General features: G+C 44.9%; 1 protein-coding gene across 1 annotated transcript; it reads right to left on the bottom strand.

Moving 5' to 3' along the window:
- Positions 1 to 1,607: 1,607 nt before the first annotated feature.
- LOC141001559 (zinc finger homeobox protein 3-like) lies at positions 1,608 to 16,422 on the bottom strand. Its single transcript, XM_073472675.1, has 10 exons — positions 14,748 to 16,422; positions 14,121 to 14,659; positions 13,790 to 14,003; positions 13,036 to 13,143; positions 12,413 to 12,549; positions 12,118 to 12,228; positions 10,453 to 10,615; positions 5,539 to 10,283; positions 4,764 to 5,429; positions 1,608 to 4,636 (listed from the first exon to the last, which is right to left on the bottom strand). The coding sequence occupies exons 1-10, from the start codon at positions 16,420 to 16,422 to the stop codon at positions 4,520 to 4,522; spliced, it is 8,475 nt and encodes a 2,824-aa protein (XP_073328776.1). The 3' UTR covers positions 1,608 to 4,519.
- Between the last annotated feature and the right edge of the window lie 5,145 nt (positions 16,423 to 21,567).

Raw genomic sequence — 21,567 nt, forward strand, 5'->3', positions numbered from 1 at the left:
TATACCTGATGAAGTGCTGAACAAACTCTCCTTCAAAGACATTTACTGATTACTCTCGGTGTGTGAGTGAGTGTGGAAGAACCCATATACTTTGTGTAGCTCTGCATCAGCTATAGATGATACCAAAGCAGTCTTAAGGACACAGTAGGGCAGCGGGTAGTGGTTTTCACATTTTTAAAACTGAAATCAGATCACAATTTTTAGATTAAGAGATGCAGCATGATTCATGTTCATTTGGTTGGGGGTGTAATCTACCCGTGTACACACAGTGCCACAAACAGGCCTACACACGCGCACACTGATTGAAATGTATCTGATAGCACAGCGTCGCCTCGACTGAAGCTTTATCCAAAGAAGCAGAGCTGTGTCTAAATGTACGAATGTATTTCAGCTCTGTCTCTTTAACTCAAGGCTCCACCACAGCAGCATGCTTTGGGATTCATGCATAAACATGAGCTGGCCTTTCAGCTCTCTCCTCACATAACCAATCTAAATCTAAATGAGCCCCCACTACAGATACACCAGCAGGCAATGACATTACACCCCCCCACCCCAGCCCCAGCCCAACCCCCTACTCTACCCTACTACCCCCAGCGACACATATACACCAGCAGGCAATAATTTCACGCCATCCCTCAAAGCCCCCCCTCCACCTCGTATGCGCACACACTCGTACCCCTTTTTGCCGCAACCCCACCAGCTGCACAGTACTCATTTGATTAAGAGGGGGAGGACAGGGAGAAGGAGAAATGGTGGGGGATCACTTTATCAGGATGACTTTCTAAGATGGCTATCATCAGCTCCGAAGCTATCTCAAGCCCTTTTCTGTGTTTACTTTGCTATTGTCCTCGCCATGTATCTGTTTGTCTTCTCCCTGCAACCCCAATCAGAACTGTTTCACGGATATGTTTCCTGTGTTGTCGCATTTATGTGTAATGGTTAAATGAATGGCTTGCTGCTAGAGAACTGGGAGAGAAGATACCAGTTTGTGCTTGAGACTCTGAATAAACAACACTTTCTTTTATTGTAGTTTTTCCTCTCTGACAAGTTGTCTCATCAACCACTGGAAAGTTTTGCTCAACAAAAGAACAAAATAATAAAAGCTGCTCAAGCAACCTACGCTTTGGTCTTTGAAATGTTGCATATGAAAATCTGTGTCCTAAATGTGCTGTAGTGTGCAATTTTCCTCCCCTCTCTCCCAGAGTCGTAAAACACATTATCATCAGGAGCAGCAGCAGAAGCAGCAGTGTAATTCATCCGAGGTCGTTAATATTCATCATATCATTTAGTCACAAAGGAAACTCATCTGGCTGAATGTCACAGATGTAATTAATGAAGTGACCCCAGAGGTCATGGCTCCATTCACCAAACGCCTTCCACACACAGTCGTGTGACACACACACACACACACTCACACATACACACACGGTTGCACATCAAAAGCCTTCCAGCCAGACACACACCAACACATAACATACAACCTGGAATATGAAACACATTACACGCAGACACCCTTGCATACCACAGCATTCACAAAATGGCTTCTCTCGGGTAGACCAAAGGGATGAGACCAGAGCATGCACCAAAGCAGACTTTATTTAGCTCAGTGGAGTAAGGGAAGGGGAAGGAAGAGAAACACACACCAGTAGAGGAGAACCAGGGGAGGGACAGTATAGAGACACACTAAACCACTGGAGCAGGACATAAGGACAGGTGCACATCACAGGTATCTTTTTGGTCATCACTATGGCAACAACATATCCAGAAAAAAATGAAAAGAATAGTTTTACCTACAGTAAGGATAACAGAGTCCCTTCACCATAGAGGACCCCAATATGTACATCTTACAGTCACTAAGATCAAGAGAATATGAGAGAAATGAAATTTGAAAATAATCAGTATACAAAAAACTGCCTTTGTGGTATTTGGAATGCACATTTCTGTACAGAAGAAAGCTCATTGGTATTGTCGTAAACATTGGTTAGTTTAAGAACAAAACATGACAGCGTTAGTCAGTCCAAATCCTTTGGAAAGTTGGCTGCGATGTCAGTTTGAGTTCAGCAAAGCTGTTTCAGCTGGACAAACTGACGAGAGACATTGCAACACAGAAAGACTGAAAACATACCAGTAGAAGGTTTGGGACTAAACTCCTTCAAATAGCTATGCAGTATCTCCATAAGTATTGAGAAGTTTAATGCCCCAGGCAGGTTTCTCTGAAACTGGAAGCTTGAAAAAATAATTCTGGTATTACGAAAGCCATTTTTGTCTTCTGAGTAGGGGTAATTAATAAGATACTGAAAAACAAACCTGATGGAATTGAGCCCCACATATCCATTTTTGTTTTCAACAGAATAAGAGAGGCGCAGTTTATCAACAGCATCACAGGTATCATTACAGTTTGTAGTCATTAAAGCCTAGTGGTAAAGCGATCAGAGCATGCATCTTTCTACAGTATCGTTAGAAACTACAGTACATTAGCAGCAAACTGGACATCCTTAAGGGCTGAAGTTCAACACTATGGTAAAAAAAGAAAGAAAAATAAACTGCAACATTTCTCAAGAGGAGTAAAACTCTTTAACCGCTATATTACAGACTGCCATGGCTCTAGTTTGGGGTTTTGGTTACAGTCTCCAGTGTGCTTATGAGAGGCAGAAAACAGTAGCTTAGATATAGGGACTCCTTCCTTCTTTAAAAACAGCAATACATCGTCAAGTAAACAGTAGCGCTTATTTTTGTAGGTCATATGGTTAAAGTATTATCACGTCTTTGGATTTTTGTCTTAAAGCATTAATTATTGTTTAGCTATTATTGTTATATTATCATTATTACAGTTAGAATAAGGACTGGTTGCAAATGAACACAGGAAGAAAGGTAGTGAGAAAAAGAGGAAAGTAGGTAGGGAAGGAGAAAGAGGGAAAATAAATTAAGTGTACAAAAATAACATCAATAACATCCAAAGTTTTTCTCAGCTTTGCGCAGTAGCTCCCTATCTGTAAGTGGAAAAGGGAGCTATGTCTCAATCATCCAATGAAGTCTTGAGTCAACCATACAAAAGCTAAATACTGTACATTTACCCCTCACACTATTAAACACTTTAGTTTCAATAAGGTTTTTGTAACAATCTATTACTCAGAGGTGAAAAGCTCAGATCTTTGAAATACAGAGATGTTTTTGTAGATATCTTTTAATACTTAGTCCAAGGTTAAACCATGCCTCTTCTGCTTTAAAAACAGAAAAGTATAGTATTAAGATCACATTTGAAGTGGTGCTATGTTGAGCTGTTGACCTGAGCATAGAAAGCTTTACATTAATCACATAACATTGGTCAGCCATTGGTATATTCAAATAGAACGGAAAGGCAGTAAGTCACCTTGCCTGAACATATCAAAGCTGTCATAATCTTTTCATAATCATGACACTATTATATCGAAGCAAGACAGTTTATCTCAATCCATAAGATTTATATTAAGAAACTATTACTAAACACACACAATGTAAATTTGAGTTTGGTTAAAGTTTTCATATACAGTTTAATGGTTGAGTGCTATAAAAAATAGTTTGCCCGGACAGGACAAACTGGCCTTTACGTTCTGTGCTATTTGGGCTGTTATCCACTAAAGGAACATAGAAGGTGTACATGTACAACAGAAGACTCATCATTGGCTTGTGGAGGGTGAAGCTGCATCCGAGCACCGTATCAGTCCATTGGTACTCGGCTTACATATGCCGGATGCAGATCTCACCCATTCACCGTACAGACGTCAGCTCTGCAGTTTGTTACTGAAAACAAACATGTTGAAACTAAATCCACAGACATGTAAAATTTTGGTTACGAGCTTTGGAATCTGAGTCAGTCTTTACAAAAGCTCTATGCGAATACCTCCGTCTATTTCAAGGATATTTTCCGTTTTTTTTGTTTTTTTTCCATCTTCTTTTTCTTCCACTTTTAACTGCTTTGTTTTTCTTCAAGTTTATCTTTTGGAGCTCTCTATTTACACTAAAATCTCTTTGACAATTTCTTTCCCAGCCTCTTACAGACTGGCACTACATGCTACACAGCTAGTCATCTAGCACTGTCTGGTGGAGGGCCCACTGTGAGTCTGTCATGCAGACTGAGAGGTAGACTGCAGGTCTAGCTGGGCAGTGAGGTCACATACTTGGAGAATGCTCTTTGGCCTCTGTGGCATCTGGTTGGTTTTATCAAGGTGGTGTTTGGTTGTAGTAAGGTGTCTGACAGAATAGGGAGAGGAGCTCTTTACAACAAGAAAGTACAGACCAGGAAAGAGAGTTTAAGAACAATATGAAACAAGGAAAGCTGTGGACTTGGTTTGGGCTCTCTCCGACTTTCAGTTGAGAGAGTTTGTCTTTGGGCCACTGTGGCTCTGCATCTTTGGGGTGTTCAGGTTACAGGTTTGGCAGCAAAGCGGACAGGGTATATGTTTAGAGGTTGACAGCAGGTGCAGGAGGGGTTTTGGGGAGAACGTAGTCAAAGGACGCAAAGGGACCGTAGTCTGCCTCTCTAAGCTCTGTCTCTCTCCCCTGCCCCTGCGGACAGCTCGGCCTGCTCCCTCTCTGCAGAGTCAGAGCTCAGGCTTCTGGCCCTCTTCTCCTTGGCTCTGGCATTCTGGAACCACACCTGCAAAAAAAAGATTTGTAAGAATAAACATTAGCCATTGCCTCTCCTTGGCTTATTTAATCACTAATGAATGCAGATCAAGCTACATTTTATTATTTTATAATTCATGAATATTTGAAAATTTTACCTGCACCACGCGGTGAGGCAGTCCCAACTCCTGGCCCAGTGCCTCACACTCATGTCGGTTGGGGGTACGGTGGCTCCTGTAGAAGTCTCTAAGCTGTAGTATCTGGAAGTGGCTCATCTGTGTCCTTTGGCGCTGCTGCTGATGGTGGTGGTGCTGCAGACTTTGTGTGTCACCCCAATCTGAGCTCGGTCCCCCAGATCCTTCAGGACTAGGAGAAGCTTGGTCTGCCATACTGGAACCCTCCTCACATGGGTACTCCTCATCGTCTTCCTCGTAGTCATCATCCTCGTCTGGGTTGTTCATATCAGTGGTTGAAGACAAAGAGGTCACAGGTGGCTTCACAGTAAAATCTTTGTTGCTGATGAGATAGCCATGGTTTGGGATAGGGTTGGAGGAGATGGAAGGACCTGGCCTGTCCATGACAGATGACATGACCATCCCCATCTGCCCACTGGATCCATTGCTCATGGAGAGGGTGTAGCCTGCTCTTTCAGCTTCAGCCCAGTGACGAGACCTCATATGGGCATCCAGGGCACTCTTTACCTTGAAGAGAGCCCTGCAGAATGGGCAGCGCAGGTGGTTGAAACCCAGGCTGAAGGTGGATCCTGGCCCAGTTGACCGAAACTGTCCTTTTCTCTCTCTGGCTCGTGTATTCTGAAACCAGACCTGTGAATGAAAAAGCATTAAGTCACTTTCTATGCTTTTCTTTACCACTCATTCTCTCAAAAATATTACATTCACAATAATTCAAATACAACAAGCATCCATAAAGTACCTGAACCACACGTCTTGTGAGGCCTACATCATGTGCAATGCCTTCCAGGACTCCTCTGGTTGGGTTAGAGTCCAAGCTGTAGCGCTGATACAACACTTCCAGTTGTTCTGGGGTGATTGTGGTTCTCTGACGTTTATCCCTTCGGTGCTCCTCCTCAGCCTCTCTACTGCCCCTTTGGCTTTCAAAACCGGTCTCTGACATAAGCTTTGAATTTTGCTTCATGGGTGTCAGGGAACTTTGAGAGAGACTGGTGAGGGTATTGCTTGAGTGATCGGAGAATGTGTTTTTCATTTGTATGCTGTTTAAGTGTGAAATCATGGGATGTGTAGAATTAGGGTGCATCTGGGACATAGCACCCGAAAGCATTTGACTGGCCATCAGGGTGTGGTTGGGGTGAAGCATCATGTAAGGCAAGGTACGGTCTGTGAAGCCAGAGTGGAGAAACTGGACCTGGGTCTGAGCTGCCAATACATGCCTGGTCTGATGCTCCTGCCACAGCTGGAATGATGGCAAGGACATCGGACAGAGATTGCACTGGAACTGAGCCTGGGTTTGGGGTTGGACCTGTTTTTTTGGCTGGGTTTCAGTGGATAGGCCAGAGTTGGCACCAGGCAGGCGAGTGTGGCTTCTGTCAGACTCTGGAGCAGCTTGAGCAGGGATGCTTGGTGATGTATCAGCAGACTTTTCAACTGCTTGATCAGAAGTAGAGCTGTTTGTATGCGCCTGGCTGGAATGAGCCATGGACGGGATGGTGGGTACTGTTTTTGGGGAAGAAGAGTGAGGCTGGGGTCTTTCTGGAGTACTTTCAGGCTGCAGATTTGGGTCCAGTTCCGGAGAGGATCCTGTTTTCATGTCCTGAACAATTTCCTTACGCTCAATGCCAGCATCTGGAATTCCATTTTGAGTTTCAACAAGAGCTGGGCTCTTGCTAGTCACAGGAGAGTTTGTTTTATCTTCTTGTTTCATATTAACTAGCGGTGGTTCACCTTTGACTGTTGGATGCTCACTGTCTGTGGAGTGAGAGGAAGAATCAAGGGCAGGTGAGTCAGGGTTGGTGTAATACTCATACGTCAGATCCATGGAGTTTTCATTCTGAGATTCACCTTGTCCTTCATCCCCATAGCTGTTATCCTCATCATCATCACCATTCTTGAAGTAGCCATTTCTCTGTCTGTGAATGTTGTCAAGCTGGTTCTTCCCCTCTAATCGATCATCTGTCCCCCGGTCTTGATGTTTGCGAGCTCTCTGTCTAGCATTTTGGAACCATACAACAATGACTCGGTTAGGGAGACTCAACAGAGCAGACAGCCTGTCATATTCTTCCTCTCTGGGGTAAGGAGTGGCCTCAAACACCCCCTGCAGAGTTTCAAGTTGTTGCTCTGTGAAGCGAGTTCGGGAAGAGCGTCTGCCCCTATGGGGCTCTCCTCTCTGGAGGTCTACTGTCTGGGCCTGTGGGGAGGTGTTAACTGGAAGGCCTGGGGACAGTGAACAGGGGGAAAGGGTCAGAGGCTGGTTTTGTGCTACTTCCTCTCTAGACTCCTCCAAGGATATGGTTGGGGGGTTATTAAAATTGTAGGGGGAATCCTTGTCTCGCTGGCGTTCCTTAAATAGGGTGTTGCGGAACCAGTGTTTGATGACTTTATGTGGCAGACCAGATAGAGCAGACATCTTGTTCATCTCTTCATCGCTGGGGAGGCTGTTAATATCAAAGTGTTTCCTCAGAACAGTCAGTTGGTCCTCGGAAATCCGGGTTCTGGTTCTCTTACCCTGTTGTTCAAGTACTGTTGGGTTGACTTGGGGTTGCTGACCTGTTTGGATAGTGCTGGTTTGGGATGTTTGAGCCAGCAGTGCAGGACTGAGCTGACCTTGCAGAGCTGGGCTGAGCTGGGGTTGCTGGGATAGCACAGCTGGACTAAGCTGTGGCTGTTGACCTAGCAGTGCTGGGTTGAGTTGAGATTGGTAGAGTTTTGCCAGCTCAGAGTTCATACTTGAGTCTAACCAAGGTTGCTGGAGAGCCACAGACTGCATCACAACTGGAGAGAGGAGAGGTAGCTCCATGGAGAAAGGAATTGGGGGTAGGGGAAGCTTAGGCAACGTCAGAGGGGGTAAAGGAAGCTGGGGTAAGGGAAGCATAGGTATTTTAGGTAAGGTAAGAGGTATGGAATTAGCTGGGGATGTGGTAGGAGAAGTTGCTGTGGCAGATGTGATTGGGATGGGTGCCTCTTGTTGTGAAAAATCTTGAGGTTGAGATGGAGAAGGAGGAGAAGGTGCAGGGGCAGTTGGTGTTGGGTCTGTACCTGGAGGGCATGTTTTGGTTAAGGGGTCTGAAACTGAAGATACAGGTGAGGGGGCAAGGGTTTTAACTTGAGGCTTAACTGGTTCTGGTGTTGGTTCTGATTCTGAGGATGGGGTTGGAGCTGGGGCTGGGGCTGGGGCTGCAGCTTGGGGGCAAGCAGTTGAATTCTCCCCAGGTTTCGGCTGCATGAGGGGGTACATCTGGTCATACTGCAGCCTGTATTCTCTGGAAAACCTCTCAAGTGTAGCAGTGGGAAACAGCATCCTGTGAATGTACTCTTTGTGGCTTTTTAGAATCAAGGCATCTGAGAAAAACTTTCCGCAGTCTCTACACTTTTCTCCCTTTCCACAGCATACTTTCCCTTTGTCTGCTGATTCTTCATCTTTGTTCCACTTTTTCTCTTCTATATCTCCTTTTCCATCTGCTACTTTGTTATCCCTACAGCCTTCCATCTTTCCATCCTGTAATCCAATAGAGTCATCTCTTTCCTCCTCTGAGCACATCTTGTTGATATTGGAGCACTCTTGTTTATCTGGTATCATAGGAGTTGATATCTGCTGCTGGTGCCTGTGTCTACTTTGTATGTACTGCAGTGCCAACTCATAGCCATAACTCTGCAGCAGGGCTCTGAGAGGTTCCCCGTTTACAGCAGCATAGGGCACTCTGGGAGGAGGACACTGCAATCCAGCAAGATTAACTGAGGAGGAATCGGTTTCCTCCTGTTGACTCTCGTTTTTGATGGTAGGAACAAGCATTTCTTCTTTTTCCTTCTTAAGACTAAAATCATGTTCTCTTTCTGTCTGGTCAACCTTAGCTTCACGCTGCACATGATCCTTGAGTTGACTAACATCTGGGTTTGAACTTTGTCTCTGTGTTTGTTTCACATCTATTTGGGACTGAGACTCCCTTTTAGCTTCTGCCTTAACTTGTTCTTTTAGGATGGTGTTAATAGATATTAACTGACTTAGGTCTGGGCTCTTAACAGCTAACTCTGTGTTCAGCTTCATGTCTCCTGACAAGTAATAGGGCAGAAGAAGTTGCTGCTGCAGAGAGAACAAGTTGTCTGGTGTCAGGGAGAAGTGTTGTTTGAGGAGATTCTCTGTCCCGAAGGGAAGGTGCTGCATCAATTGGGACTGGAGCAGAGCTGTTTGTTGTAACTGAGCTTGGGCCTGTGCCTGAGCCTGGGCTAACTGCTGCTGTTGAATTAACATTAGCTGGTTTCTTGATGCTAGAAGCTCTGCCACTCGCTTTTTAGCCTGCTGGCTGTCATTTTGGTTAGAGAGGGCTGGCTGGGCCTCGGCTGTTAAGCCTAATAGCAAAGAGGTTGAAGAGCTTACATCTGACCTCTTGGTAAAAGAAAAACCTTTGGATGTTTCTTCTCTGGTGGTAGCAGCCTGGGTAGCAGTAGTGGGGACTGAGGCTGGAGCAGTTGCACTTGATGCTGGGGTCTGTGGAGCTGAGTTCTGGGCAGCACGAGCTCTAGTCTGGTGAAGGACAGAGCGAAGATGTATGTCCAGTGTGGAGCTCTGGCTATAGCCCACTCCACACAATCGGCAGCGATAGGGCCTAGAATCTGGGCCACGGGGAGCCTCAGGGGCAGCAGCACCTGTGCCAGAGTCCTGCAAGGCTCGCCTGGCCCGGTGGAGATGGGACACAGAATTATAGTGGACCAGAAGAATGGTTTTCTGGGTAAAAGATTCAGAGCATATGGTGCATTTATAGGGCCTGGTTGGATCTAGATAGCGGTCCATTGTGGGGTTAGAGCTCTTTTTGACAAGAGAGCTGGAACTAGGTTCTGATACAATCTCCTCATGTGGCCCTTTCTCTGGCTCAGTTAAATCCTCCTCACCTTCATCAACTTCATTAACCATGTCCTTCTCTTTAAATTGAACTTCTTCTTTTTGTTCCTCCTTTCCTTCCATGCCCATTGTTTCTTGCTCTATCTCTTCATCCTCATCTTCTCCTGCTTCTTGACCCACTTGAGGTGATAAACTAAAATCTTGCTGGACTGAACTCTTATTGTGCTCCATGTATTGCGCAGTATGGGGTGGTAATAGTGTATTCTGCCCCTGCGTGTTGTCCAGCTGTGAGTGTGTGTTCTGCATGTGTCTCTGCAGGGCCTCCTGACTGCGGCATTGTCTGGAACAGAGGGGGCACTCTGTCGCCGCTCTCATGGCATGGTACTGCCAGTGCAGCTGGAGCTTCTCCTGAGTTGGGAACGCCAGGCTGCACCTGCTGCAACGGAACCGGTAACCATGGCGATCAGAAAGAGGAGGGGGATCGCTGGGTGAGGAGGTGGGCGGGGAAGAGGGGGAGATCTGAGTTGGGGACTGAGGAGCCAGTCTGCCATTGGAAGGGTGAGTGGTGTTGTCTTCTAGGGGTGGGGTGAGTAGAGCTGTGACATCTTTGGGTGCGGCTACATCTCCCTCAGTGTTCTCCTCTAAAATGCCTGCAAAATATATAAAAATAGTGATTGTGGGTCTCAAATGATCGAACAATAATATTACGCCAACAAGACAATGTGTTTTGAACAAATGACCATGAAATGGTTCTGTAATTTATGATTCATTAATTATCATCTAAAATGTGGTCAATTTTATCATGCGTGATACACCAACCTTTGTTTTTCTGTGAATCAGGTGAGGCAATGGAATCAGCAGGAGGGGAACAATTTGCATTGTTATTCTTGGTGTTTTTATTTTTCTGCGTATCATCTGTGTGCAACTCTGTCTGTGGATCCGTCTGCAGCTCAGGCTGCGGTTGTTCCATGGAAAGTGTGACCTGCAGGGAAAAAAAGTGATTGTCTGTCAGCTTGAGGTTTTTATTGCCAGTTACAATCAAGTGTTATTTTACCAATTCAGACTAAAAGAAATGTAGGATATTACCATATTTTCTTAATCCAACATTATGAATAAAACATGTTTAATTGTACAGCATAAAAGCAAGCAAATATCAAGATGTATAAACATAAGAGTGCCTGCACACCCTCTCCTAATATCATAAAACATTAAAGTGTGAATTCGTAAGTGTATCGCTACATCTTGCACCTGCCTGCACAGCAGTGCAGACAGCAAGGCACATCAATTTGGTAATAAGTGTATATGGAGATATGTGGGTCTGCCCTTCAGCTCCTACGACACCCTCCAACATGCCCCAAGGGTTTAATAAAACTTTACTGAGCTGAATAATGAATTTATTTAAAATCATTCTTCATATAGAAACCTCCATCTCCACAGCTTCAAGCACTGAGAGCAAATACTATATCTACGCGAACAGCTAGCCACCCTAAGGAAAGGACGGACAGCTAAAGATGAGATTTACATGACAAGAGTTTTCTCTGCGTAACAGCTTCATAAGAGAGAAAGAGAGGAACAACCACACAGACACACACACATACACACTGCAGAGAAAACTGAAGGTCAGGCTTAATCTAGAGAGCGTAATTGGAAAGCAAGGTACATAATGGCCATCATCACCTCAGTCTGAATTAATGAACCTCAATTACTATCAGAGAGAGTGAGGGAGGGGTAGGAGGGGAAGGAGGGAGGACGATGGTGCGGGAGGGGGGGTTGTAGAATATGAAAAAGAGGGAGCAGGGAGAGGGAGGGAGGAAGTATGGGGCAATGAACAAAAAAAAACTGCTTCGGAGGGAGAGAGAGCAAGTAAGGGAGGGGTAACGCATAAGAAATTGAGAGAGAGCTTGGGAGAGACAGAAAGGGAGGGGCAGGGACAGAGATTGCTGAATAGAAATGATAGGAGTTGCTAGAGGGGGGAGAAAGGGACAGCAGAGGGGAGAAAGGGTGAAAAGCAGTCAGTCAAGTGGAGGCGAAGAGCGCAAGAGACAAAGGCCACTTAGCATACGGGCCAGGGAGATGGAGGATGGTGATGTGGATAGATGACCAGTCTTTGTTAGTTGGAGAGACACAGTAAAAAGCATGGGGGCCCCTTTTTAGCTTGACTGCACTTCTGGTAATAGAGGGCTACTTAAACATGCATTATAGAAAGACTGGCTTTTCCCTCACTCACTCAGTCAAACCCTCTCTCTTCCACTCTAAAAGACGCGCATACACATACACACAAAATGTACGGCTGCATCAAAGATGATAGCGGGGAGCTACTTAAACATGCATTAAAAAAAGCGCTGCCTTTCTCTCTGGTGCCTTCTTAATGGAATTGTCTCCCTACATTTCGCTCTCCCCCATCCCCCATCGCTTCCCCTTCTCATTTTCTTTTTGCTTCCTGACGAACGCAAATACAACAAATACACACTTGCATACACTTACTGTGCTGATGAGCTTGTCCACACAGTCCTGCGCCACACTGTGCACATGTGTGAGATGCTGTTGAAGGTTCATGTATGGGACTTTAACCTGGCACAAAGGGCACTGGACAGTCTAAGAGAGGGGAGAGAAAAGATGGAAGTGAGAAAAAATGAATTATAACGCCGCAAGAGAGCATAAGATGTCCATGGGTTTGTGGGATTACACAAGCACCTGCCAGGTCTCCTAATTGTGTCTGCTGCTGTTACATTTCATACTCACATGTACAGACTTAAATTATTAAGTGTCGACCGCTCACCTGCTGGTTCTCATTTTGCTGGTGTATTCTGGGGCGTTTGGTTGAGATGGAGTTTTCCATTTCCTCACATCGAGAGGATGGACGCTTGACTGGGGGTGATGACTCCTTCTTTTCTCTTTCCTCCTCCCTAGTTTCTCCTGTACAGAAAAAAAATATATTAGGGCCGCATAATATGGTAAAAAAGAAAAAAGCATATTGCGATTATTTTGACAGATTATTGTGATATGATTCAGGATGAGCGCAAATGATCATTTTTGCATCACATTTTTCATTTTCACCAAAAAAAAGAAAAGAAAATACGATTAACATCATGATGTGACGGTTGTCGTGGTCTGTACCAATCAATCATGTTATCTTCCATCTTGAGAAAAAGATTTGTTGGCCGGAGCATCTCTGCAGCACTATAGTACTTCATTATAATGCTGTTTTGGCACACATTTTCTCTGCGATTTGTATATTGCACTTGACCATGTTGTGATTTCAGTAATATTTTGATTAATTGCACAGCCCTTATATAAACATGTAAAACGACTGATATTTACCATGTATGTGATATTATCATACCATTATTTGAGTCAGCTATTATATGTCTTGAATTGTTTAGCAAGTAGAAGCATCCATACCCGTCTCCTCAGAAATCTGCTTCGCCCCCAAGTTACATGAGTCTTTGGTTGTGTCCAAAGGACCAGTGGTGGTCTCACTGGAAGTATCCATATCCTCACTGAGCTCTCCTGGGAGGGGACAAGACGGATAATTATGTTACACAAACATTGTGTTTCGTACAAACTATCTGGCTAATTGTAGTTTATACAATTCTCTAGATAGCATCCTTCAAAAAGACCAATGTCTTTGGACCACACTTCATTCTTCTTGCTTGCCTCCATACACTATTGATCAAGTATTGATTCTCCATTAGATTCTCCTCAGAGGTGGAGTAGAGTTAATATGGACTTACAACACATCAGTTCACCTCGATAAGTCTTAATCTGTACATTGACAAATCACGGGATACACTTAATTCAAAACTGAAGTGTTGAACTACTCATTTTTATATAATGTGCCAGCACTCCAGAGAGAGTAAAATCAGTGTTTTATCTTCCACAGACTGCAGACTGGCGACTGGCCTCCACCTCCCCCATTCTTGTCTCGGGGATTTGTATTGGTCCATTGATTAGCAGGTGCTAGTTAGCTGTTGTCAGGGGTTATTGGGGATATAACAAGGATGTGTATCGACTAATCAATTTACTCGATCAATATCTCAGCGACAGCCATTACTCATTTTCTCACTCTTTTCATCTTAATCGCCCGTCTGCTCTCTGATGTCAGCGAGCACATGCAGCATGAAATCAAATACACCCGCACAGTTCATATTTGCACCTGTGTCGCTATCAGGGCTTTTCCTGATGGTAAAAATGGCTGCCAGCTCCTCTCCGCCCATTGGCTGCAGCTGTAGTAGCCCTTCCCTCTGCTGATGGGTTGGGGTTTGACTGTGTTTCAGTACTTGGAGTTTAGAAGAGGAGGAGTGGTTGCATAGGAGACAATGGAACAGCCACGAACCTCCATCAACCTCACCATCATACTGCTGCAAGAACTAAAAATAAGGAAAGGAGAGGAAAAGCAAGAAAATGATTATATGATTACCATCAATTGCTAAATACATTTTTGTTTCAAAGCTGCTTGCAGGGATTATTATTGAAAGTATACTGACTCTGTAAACCCGGACACTGGCCTCATGGTGGGAACTGAGGGAATGACCTCGTAGCTTCTCCAAACTGCTGGTCACGTAGTCACACAGGTTGCACCTCAGCTGGACGGGGTTGCCCTTAGCAATAAGAGCTGCCCCCTCCTGACCCCTGTCACCACCCTCCTGGAGGTGAGCAGCGAGCTGGTAGCGGGTGCGGTGTCTGTCAGTCTGGCAGTGCAGGGAGAAGTTAGCCCTCAGCGGGGTGGTGTAGCCACACAGCCTGCAGTGGCAGCCGCCAGCAACCAGGGAGCACCACTCGGACTGGGGCAGAGAGCGAGGGGCGTTCAGGTGCTGCTCCACAGACTCTAAGCTGTCGGACGAAAAGCAGGAGCAGACAAGGCATTGAAACACACCCTGGGAGAGGGGTCCTGTAGGGGACATAGATGGGGCTGGAGGGGGGGAGGGAGAGGGGGAGGGAGATGGAGTCAGTGTAGACCCAAGGGTGACTGGCTGTTCTGCGACTTGTTGAGTGGTCAGTCGCATGTTCAGGGAGAGCTCGGCGCCTAAAAGACAGAGAAGAAACCCAGTTAGGATTTATTTTTTTCAAACTTTTATGTTGGATCGCAGCGAGAGACGTGACGCAGTACTCACCTGTGTTTTGTAGATGTTTAAGCTGCGGGGCAATGCTCCTGCAGTGAGACAGATAGTAACCTCTCTGGAGCCGTAGCATGTTATGTGTGTGTTTCTCGCTGGTGGTGTGTATGCGCAGGTTGCGGGCAATGCTGGTCTCATAGTCGCACACATCACACCGCCACCGCTTACCATGAGAGTGAGTGTGTGCAGGTGGTGTGAGCTTGGCGGGCTGGGCGGCAGGCGTGGGAAGAGAGAGTGGGAGCTTGTATGCAGGCTCTTCCACTGCGTGACCGTTGGAGGAGCTGCTATTGTTGGTAATATGAGTGGTGTGCATGTGACCATTCGAGTGTCCCCCATTCTGAACGTTATTAAGGTGTTTATCCGACTGCATGTGTATGCTGAGGTTGCCTTTCGACGAGGTAGCATAGTCACACACCTCGCAGCGGTAGGGCTTGTAGCCACAGGCGTAGGTTTCACCGCGGGCCAAGCGAGGATGGGGTTTCCCCGAACTGCAATATCCACACACGTCTCGTGTTGCACCACCGCAAACACACTTTCCCCCAGAGGCGCCACACACACACTGGCCTCCCGTCTCTGGATGTTTCTCTTTCATGTGGACTTGCAGTGTATGCTGAGACTTATAGTGCCAGTTACACTTGGGGCATTTCAGCGTCTTGCAGGAATTGCGTGAGTGCATTATGGTCATGTGACTAGTTAGGGAATTAGGAGAGAGGTCTTGGTTGAGGTTTTTAAGGACAGCTTCTTTCTGTTCCCCATCTTTGTCTCCCTCATCATCCACCTCTGTGTATAGCTGGCTGTCATTTGGTTCTGGAGCTTTGGCACCATCTCCATTCGAAATGGAAGAGTGAGGAACCCCTGCCGGCCCATCATCCTCAGCAGGTGTACTGGCAGGCTCCGTTCCTGCCACTGGAAAAGCCAGAGTAGACTGCTGGGATTTAAAGCTCTGAGGAAACCCAGAAATCCAGCCCTGATCTCCCTTAATGTCTTTTACCTCTGTCTCGCTCAGCAGGGCAGAAGAGGAGGACGGACAAGTGAAGTGCTTTGGAGAGGCGGAAAGAAAAGGGGAGGGCTTTGGAGAGGTGGAAGGAGTGGGGGAGGGCTTTGGAGAAGCGGCTATTTTGCTGTCGAGTGTGCCACTGGCCTTTGCAGTGCTGGAAGAAGAGCTGTGCTGGCTCTGTTGAGGTAATAAAGAACATTTGGATTTGGTTTGGCTTTGGTTTGAGATGGCCTCCTCCTCTTCCTTCTCCTCCTCTCCGCCTCTGCTGCTGCTAAGGGCTGCTCGGAGGCCTCCTGTAACTGACACCTCTCCCACACCTACATGCGCCTCCCCTTCTTCCTTCCTTTGCCTTGACAAACATCCCTCCCCGAAGTCTTCCTTCATCCCCTGCTTTTGACACGCTCCATTCTCCTGTGAATGTCGGCCTCCTTCATTCTGCTCCCCTCCCTGGGTCTCTTCTCTAGCCTGGGACCCCTCTGCGCCCTCCTCCTCCTGCTGCTGAGGCAGGGTCAGGGGCTCTTTGGCAGGGGCCATGGCTGAGGTATGAGAGGATGACCCCTGCTCAGGAATGACCGCCAGGGTCAGGAGAGGAAGAGATAAAGCCTGGGGACTGAGGTCAGCATCTCTTTCCTCTCCTCCCCCTCCATCCCCTCCTCCTCCCTCACCGCTGTCCATACCAGAGGCTACAGCTGCCACGCATTACTTCCCCACCTGTGTGTTCGAGATACAGAGGAAGAGAAGGAGAGAGATGGACAGACAGGAGAAGAGTGAAGGGAAAAGGAGAGAAAATGAAATACATGAGTCATGTAAATAGTATTGCATAACAGTGGAGGCCATTGATTACAGTCCCTGGATAGCATCTGTTCAATACTGCCTTCACAGTGCGCAATACAGAGGCTGGTTACTCAGGGGTTAGCGTTAGCCCTTAATGGGAAAATCAATAGCATCAGCGCTAAACTAGGTAGAGGAATGCGGGTAAAGACTACGCAGGAGGTCTATAATATTCCTCAGGGGATAGGATTAAATAAAGAACTGAACGCTTCTGAGCTAAAGGGCTTCCACTAAATTGCCACACTTAGATAAAAGCGGATAAAAGAACAGTTTTTAAAGCCACTGTATCCATCTCTACATCTTCTGTTGTGCACAAGGACAGAGATATTATGTGAGACATTGGAGTCTCTGTTTAGCACGAGCCAATTTATAACACACGGGATGGATGGATGCAATGTAATAAATACCTGTATAATCTCATTTAGTCTGAAAATACAACAAATACTTGTGTGAAGCTCAAACAGTTTTTAGTTGAGATTTCAGACGGGTGTTGATTAAAATCTGTGTTGATCTTTGAAGCAATAGTTTGTGGTGTTACAGTGCAGTATTATATTTTGACCTCTCTCACCTCTTTGTATGTGTCTATTATTGTGTCCCTGTGAGTCTTGCACATTATAAAACACACCCATACACATACTGTAAACACTAAAGCAACGATGCACATTAAAATAATGAATGCCTTTTTGCAATAACGCGGTATGTATAATGCATTTATAGTTAAAAATGTTGCATTTAAAAAGCAAGCATTTTAAAACAAGTATTAAAAAATCTCCCTAATCTAAGACAGCGTATTCTTTGCTTTTGAACAAAAAAAAAAGATTTTAATGAAACTAGCAAAGGGCTGTGGCATTTTATTAAACATGGCTGACTGTAAAAATTCTAGTTGATCATTAAAATGTTCAGAAATTGAGCAACTAGGTCCCTCACAAAGATTATGAATCACAAGCACAATGATGCATCACGACAGAGACTTCCTAAAAAATAAATCGCGCTTCTCCTCCTCCCCTTCTGTCTCTGACTGACAGATGGATGCCAGATGAGACAGATACATCTTTCTCAGTCTGTGTGTGTCCCGAAATCTCATTACTGACCTTTTTTAATCAAGGAGAGACCTTAATGTACCCTTTCACCTTCTCCTTCAACCAGCCAACCCCCTCCTCCTCCTCCTGCTCCTTAAACACCCTCTCTCTCTCTCCCTCTCCGTCCTGTAGCCACCCCCTCTCCCCTCTCTGCACCTTAAAGATATATGGCTCATATCGGCACTCTGATAGTGCTTTAATGTACTGTGTTTATGTCACAGGCCACAGACCCTTGCCCACTGCAGCTGTCCACTGTCCCGCTGGAGAGCGCTGAGGGGGCTGAGCCTGGCTGCCAGCAGCTGAGAACAGTCTCTAATCTGATAAAGATTTTCATTTACACTGCAATCAATAACCTGGCTCTATCGGCAATGTAACTATTTATACAAACATTCCTGGCTCTCTATCGATCACAAGTGCGGGAAACCATCATTTAACAACGTGTGTGTGTGTATGTGTGTGTACATCTACAGAATGTGTGTGTTAATGTGGGTACATCCTGTTGTTCACTGCAAACTGATTCTGATAATGGCACGCACACAGAAACACCTGAGATGTATCATGCATATTAGATATATATGAGATATATGTTTGTTATCAGGTGTGCACGCTGCAGATTTTGCAATAGAAAATATACAACATGGAGTGTGTTGCCTGGATCTCTCTATAGTCTGGTGTGTGTGTGTGTGTGTGTGTGTGTGTGTGTGTGTGTGTGTGTGTGTGTGTGTGTGTGTGTGTTAAGAAAAGAGAAAGGAGAGACAGGGGTGTGAGTGGGGGGACAGAAAGAGACACAGAGAGAAGAGTTGTGTGGCTATACTTTAGGAAAATGCATTTTGTTTGTCATTAAAGGACCTGGATAAACACAGTTTGGATGCTGTTTTGAACGCAGGAGGACCCACTGGAGCACACACAGCCTCACACCAGTCTCAAGGTAACTGCACTAAGCTATGTTTTGCATCGTTCTGGGGAGCATACCAGGCTAGAGAATACCGGACGGGCAAGGCGACTTGAAGTTAACTCCCCGTCTGAGTCTGTGTTGTCAAGCCACTGACCAACATTCAGCCTGCAGACTACTTCAGCCTTTGTTTACAGTGGATCGCACCGTACCACACTCCGATCCAGCTAAACCAAAAGAGTGATCGCCGTTCACTATCCAGTAACAGGTGACTCACTGCACAAGCCGATCAACAAAAGCTTGATTCGTGCGAATTACGAGCTGCACACTGACCAAACACCCCCACCTCCCCGTAGCCGGGGCTGCTTCCTCCCCTGGTCCCTTTAATATCGTAAACAAATGGCAGACTTACATTTCTGCAGCGGCTCTGGTACAAAGCTCCGTACGCTGAATGTGTAGTAGTCCAGAAAACAATCGTATAGAGAGCCCACTCATTCCTTATGAATGATCCTCTGCGTTTTTACGGAGCCAGGAGGAAAAACCGGGGAGAGGGAGAGAGAGCAGCGGGGTCCAAGTTGTTACCAAACAACAGTGTAATTAAAGCTACATATAGGCTGTAGTAAACAGAAGAATGGGGGACGGAGGGGTTTGTGCGAGCTCCAGAGGTAGAATGAGTTCTGATCACTGTGGGGGGAAAAACACTTGGCTCTTTATTCCTGCTAATTAGTTTCCTTCAAAAAATGGCTGAGATTACGCCCAGTGCGCATGTGCGTAATTGCGCAGACACCGCTAATTAGCCCGTTTGGATCAATAGGATTCCGCGAGAGAGAGAGAGGGAGGGAGAACAGAGAGGGAGGGAGGGAGGCAGGGGGAGAGGCTACAGGGGACGCATCGAGAAGACAAGGGGGAAAAGAATAATATTTTTTAAAAAGTGAGAGAAATTACAGCTGAAATGTTGGATTTTAAACACGAATAGAATATAAAGGGGGAAATATTTTCAAAAATGTATTTTAGGCGGAAATTAAGACAAATAATAGCTGATCTGAAAAATGTAAAGAGAGAATAATATCGCAGAAAAATCATTAATTGCATTAAAAAGACATTCAAATACAACGAAGTATGAAAATGTCAAAATAAAGTCAATATTGACAAAAAAAACAACCAAAAAAACAGGCACGTTTAATCCCAAAAGGCTTTTCAGAGGAATATTATGATGCCAGAAAATCTGCGACAAAATGCGACATTATCACCGTGATTCACTGTTGAGGACTACAAGGACACAGCCAGGCCCCGGAGGATTGTTTCAGGAATATTATATTGACTTTTTGTCTGATATAAAGCACATATGCAGCCATGTATCCTAGATTTAAATCCTTTTTTTTTTTTACCATGAAATATTTAAATTCCTGTGTTATATCCTGCTGCTTTGGAGAAGTTGCGACAGATTCTAACAGACAAATATTCAACTGTAACAAAGAGATGTAAAGATGAATGCTTAAAACAAAAAGGATTTTTAAAAAATAAAGGTTTAAATATGTTTATGAAAGGAGACATTGCACCTGTGATTGTTTCTGGACTCAGGCAGCAGGTCTGGGGGTTTCGGGCAGTGGTTTGCTGGTGAATTTTCTCAGTTTGGAAAATAAAAAAAATAATATTTAAGCTTGAATTGATGTGTCCATTTCTGTGTTTGTCACCACAGAGGACCTTTAGTGCTTTTTCTGCTCCGGCCGTCCCATCCTCGCCACGCCGCTCTATTGTTATGATAATAGGTACTATTGTGGATTTCACGCCGGAGGTGCAATCTGTCGATCGTCCATATTTTAGAAGGTGAAGACTGCATTTATTTGTAAGATCAAATAGTACCTTTTTTACTTTATCAAGCTCTGATTGTCAGAGCTGACCCCGTCCTTATTTAAGACTGGTATAAATATACATTTAGAAAGATATCAAAGATACAGTAGCCTATTACAGCAAAATAACTCATGGAAACATGGAAAATAAATATTGGAATATTACAGTGTTAACACAGGAGGTAAAAAGGGCTGTAGCATTAACTGCAGGAAGGTTACTATCAGCTCAGCGTTGCGTGAAACACCCGCACTACAAGGCCATATCGGAGTAGAACATGAATATTAATGATATTTCGTTATGTTGGTTTTGAAAGCACTGACATTTTTAATCTGGTTTGGTTTGATTATATTCTTGCATTGTGCAACTATAAATAAGTAAAGAATCGATGCATTGGCCATTCAATTAGGAGCCAGGTGATTTGACCTGCGTGTGCAGAACATCCAATAATTGTTTTACGATTTGAAAACGTTTAAGGGGCGTCTGTGTGTGTGTCTGTGTGTGCGTGTGCGTGTGTGTGTGGCACATGCCACCAAGCAGAGATTGCAGGTTATCATAAACATAAATCAGTGCCTGATGTGTCGTCTTCATGCCCACATGGATGTTTTCTGCTGCTGTTATGGCTGCAGCAAGAACGGTGACAATTTAATGTCGTTTTATGAGCAAAAAGACAATGGCAGTGAGTGGTGATATAATGTCAATGTCACTTCCATTTAGCAAGGTGTGTGTGCGTGTACGTGCGTGCGCGTCCCTGTTTATGTCTTTAAATTAGAAGAAAAATGTTAAAAGGTTAATTGAAGCTAAATATTTGCTGTTTGACAGTGTTGATGTGTTTATCCTGTGGAATGCAGGGTAATCGTAACATATCAAATATGTGCATCTTGTTTACATATAAAACAGTAACTTGTAAACAGATGTTTACAGATGTTAAGGAAAAAACATTTTGTTAAAAACACTGGGCTCTGATAATGTTGCTTTGATTTTAAATCAGTTTTGCAGCCTATTTGTTTTTCATCATACACAATAGGTTTTTAAGTTTACACTTCAGTGCTGTGACGCAACAATAAAATGCTCTCAGATCTGCCTCATATCCAGATCCTTCATATTATTTGCATCGCCTGCCATTGATGTAAATTTTAAATTTGCATTTAAATTTGCAATTGGATTTTA

Source organism: Pagrus major, chromosome 8, assembly GCF_040436345.1.
Source record: "Pagrus major chromosome 8, Pma_NU_1.0".
In the NCBI taxonomy this organism is placed as follows: Eukaryota; Metazoa; Chordata; class Actinopteri; order Spariformes; family Sparidae; genus Pagrus; species Pagrus major.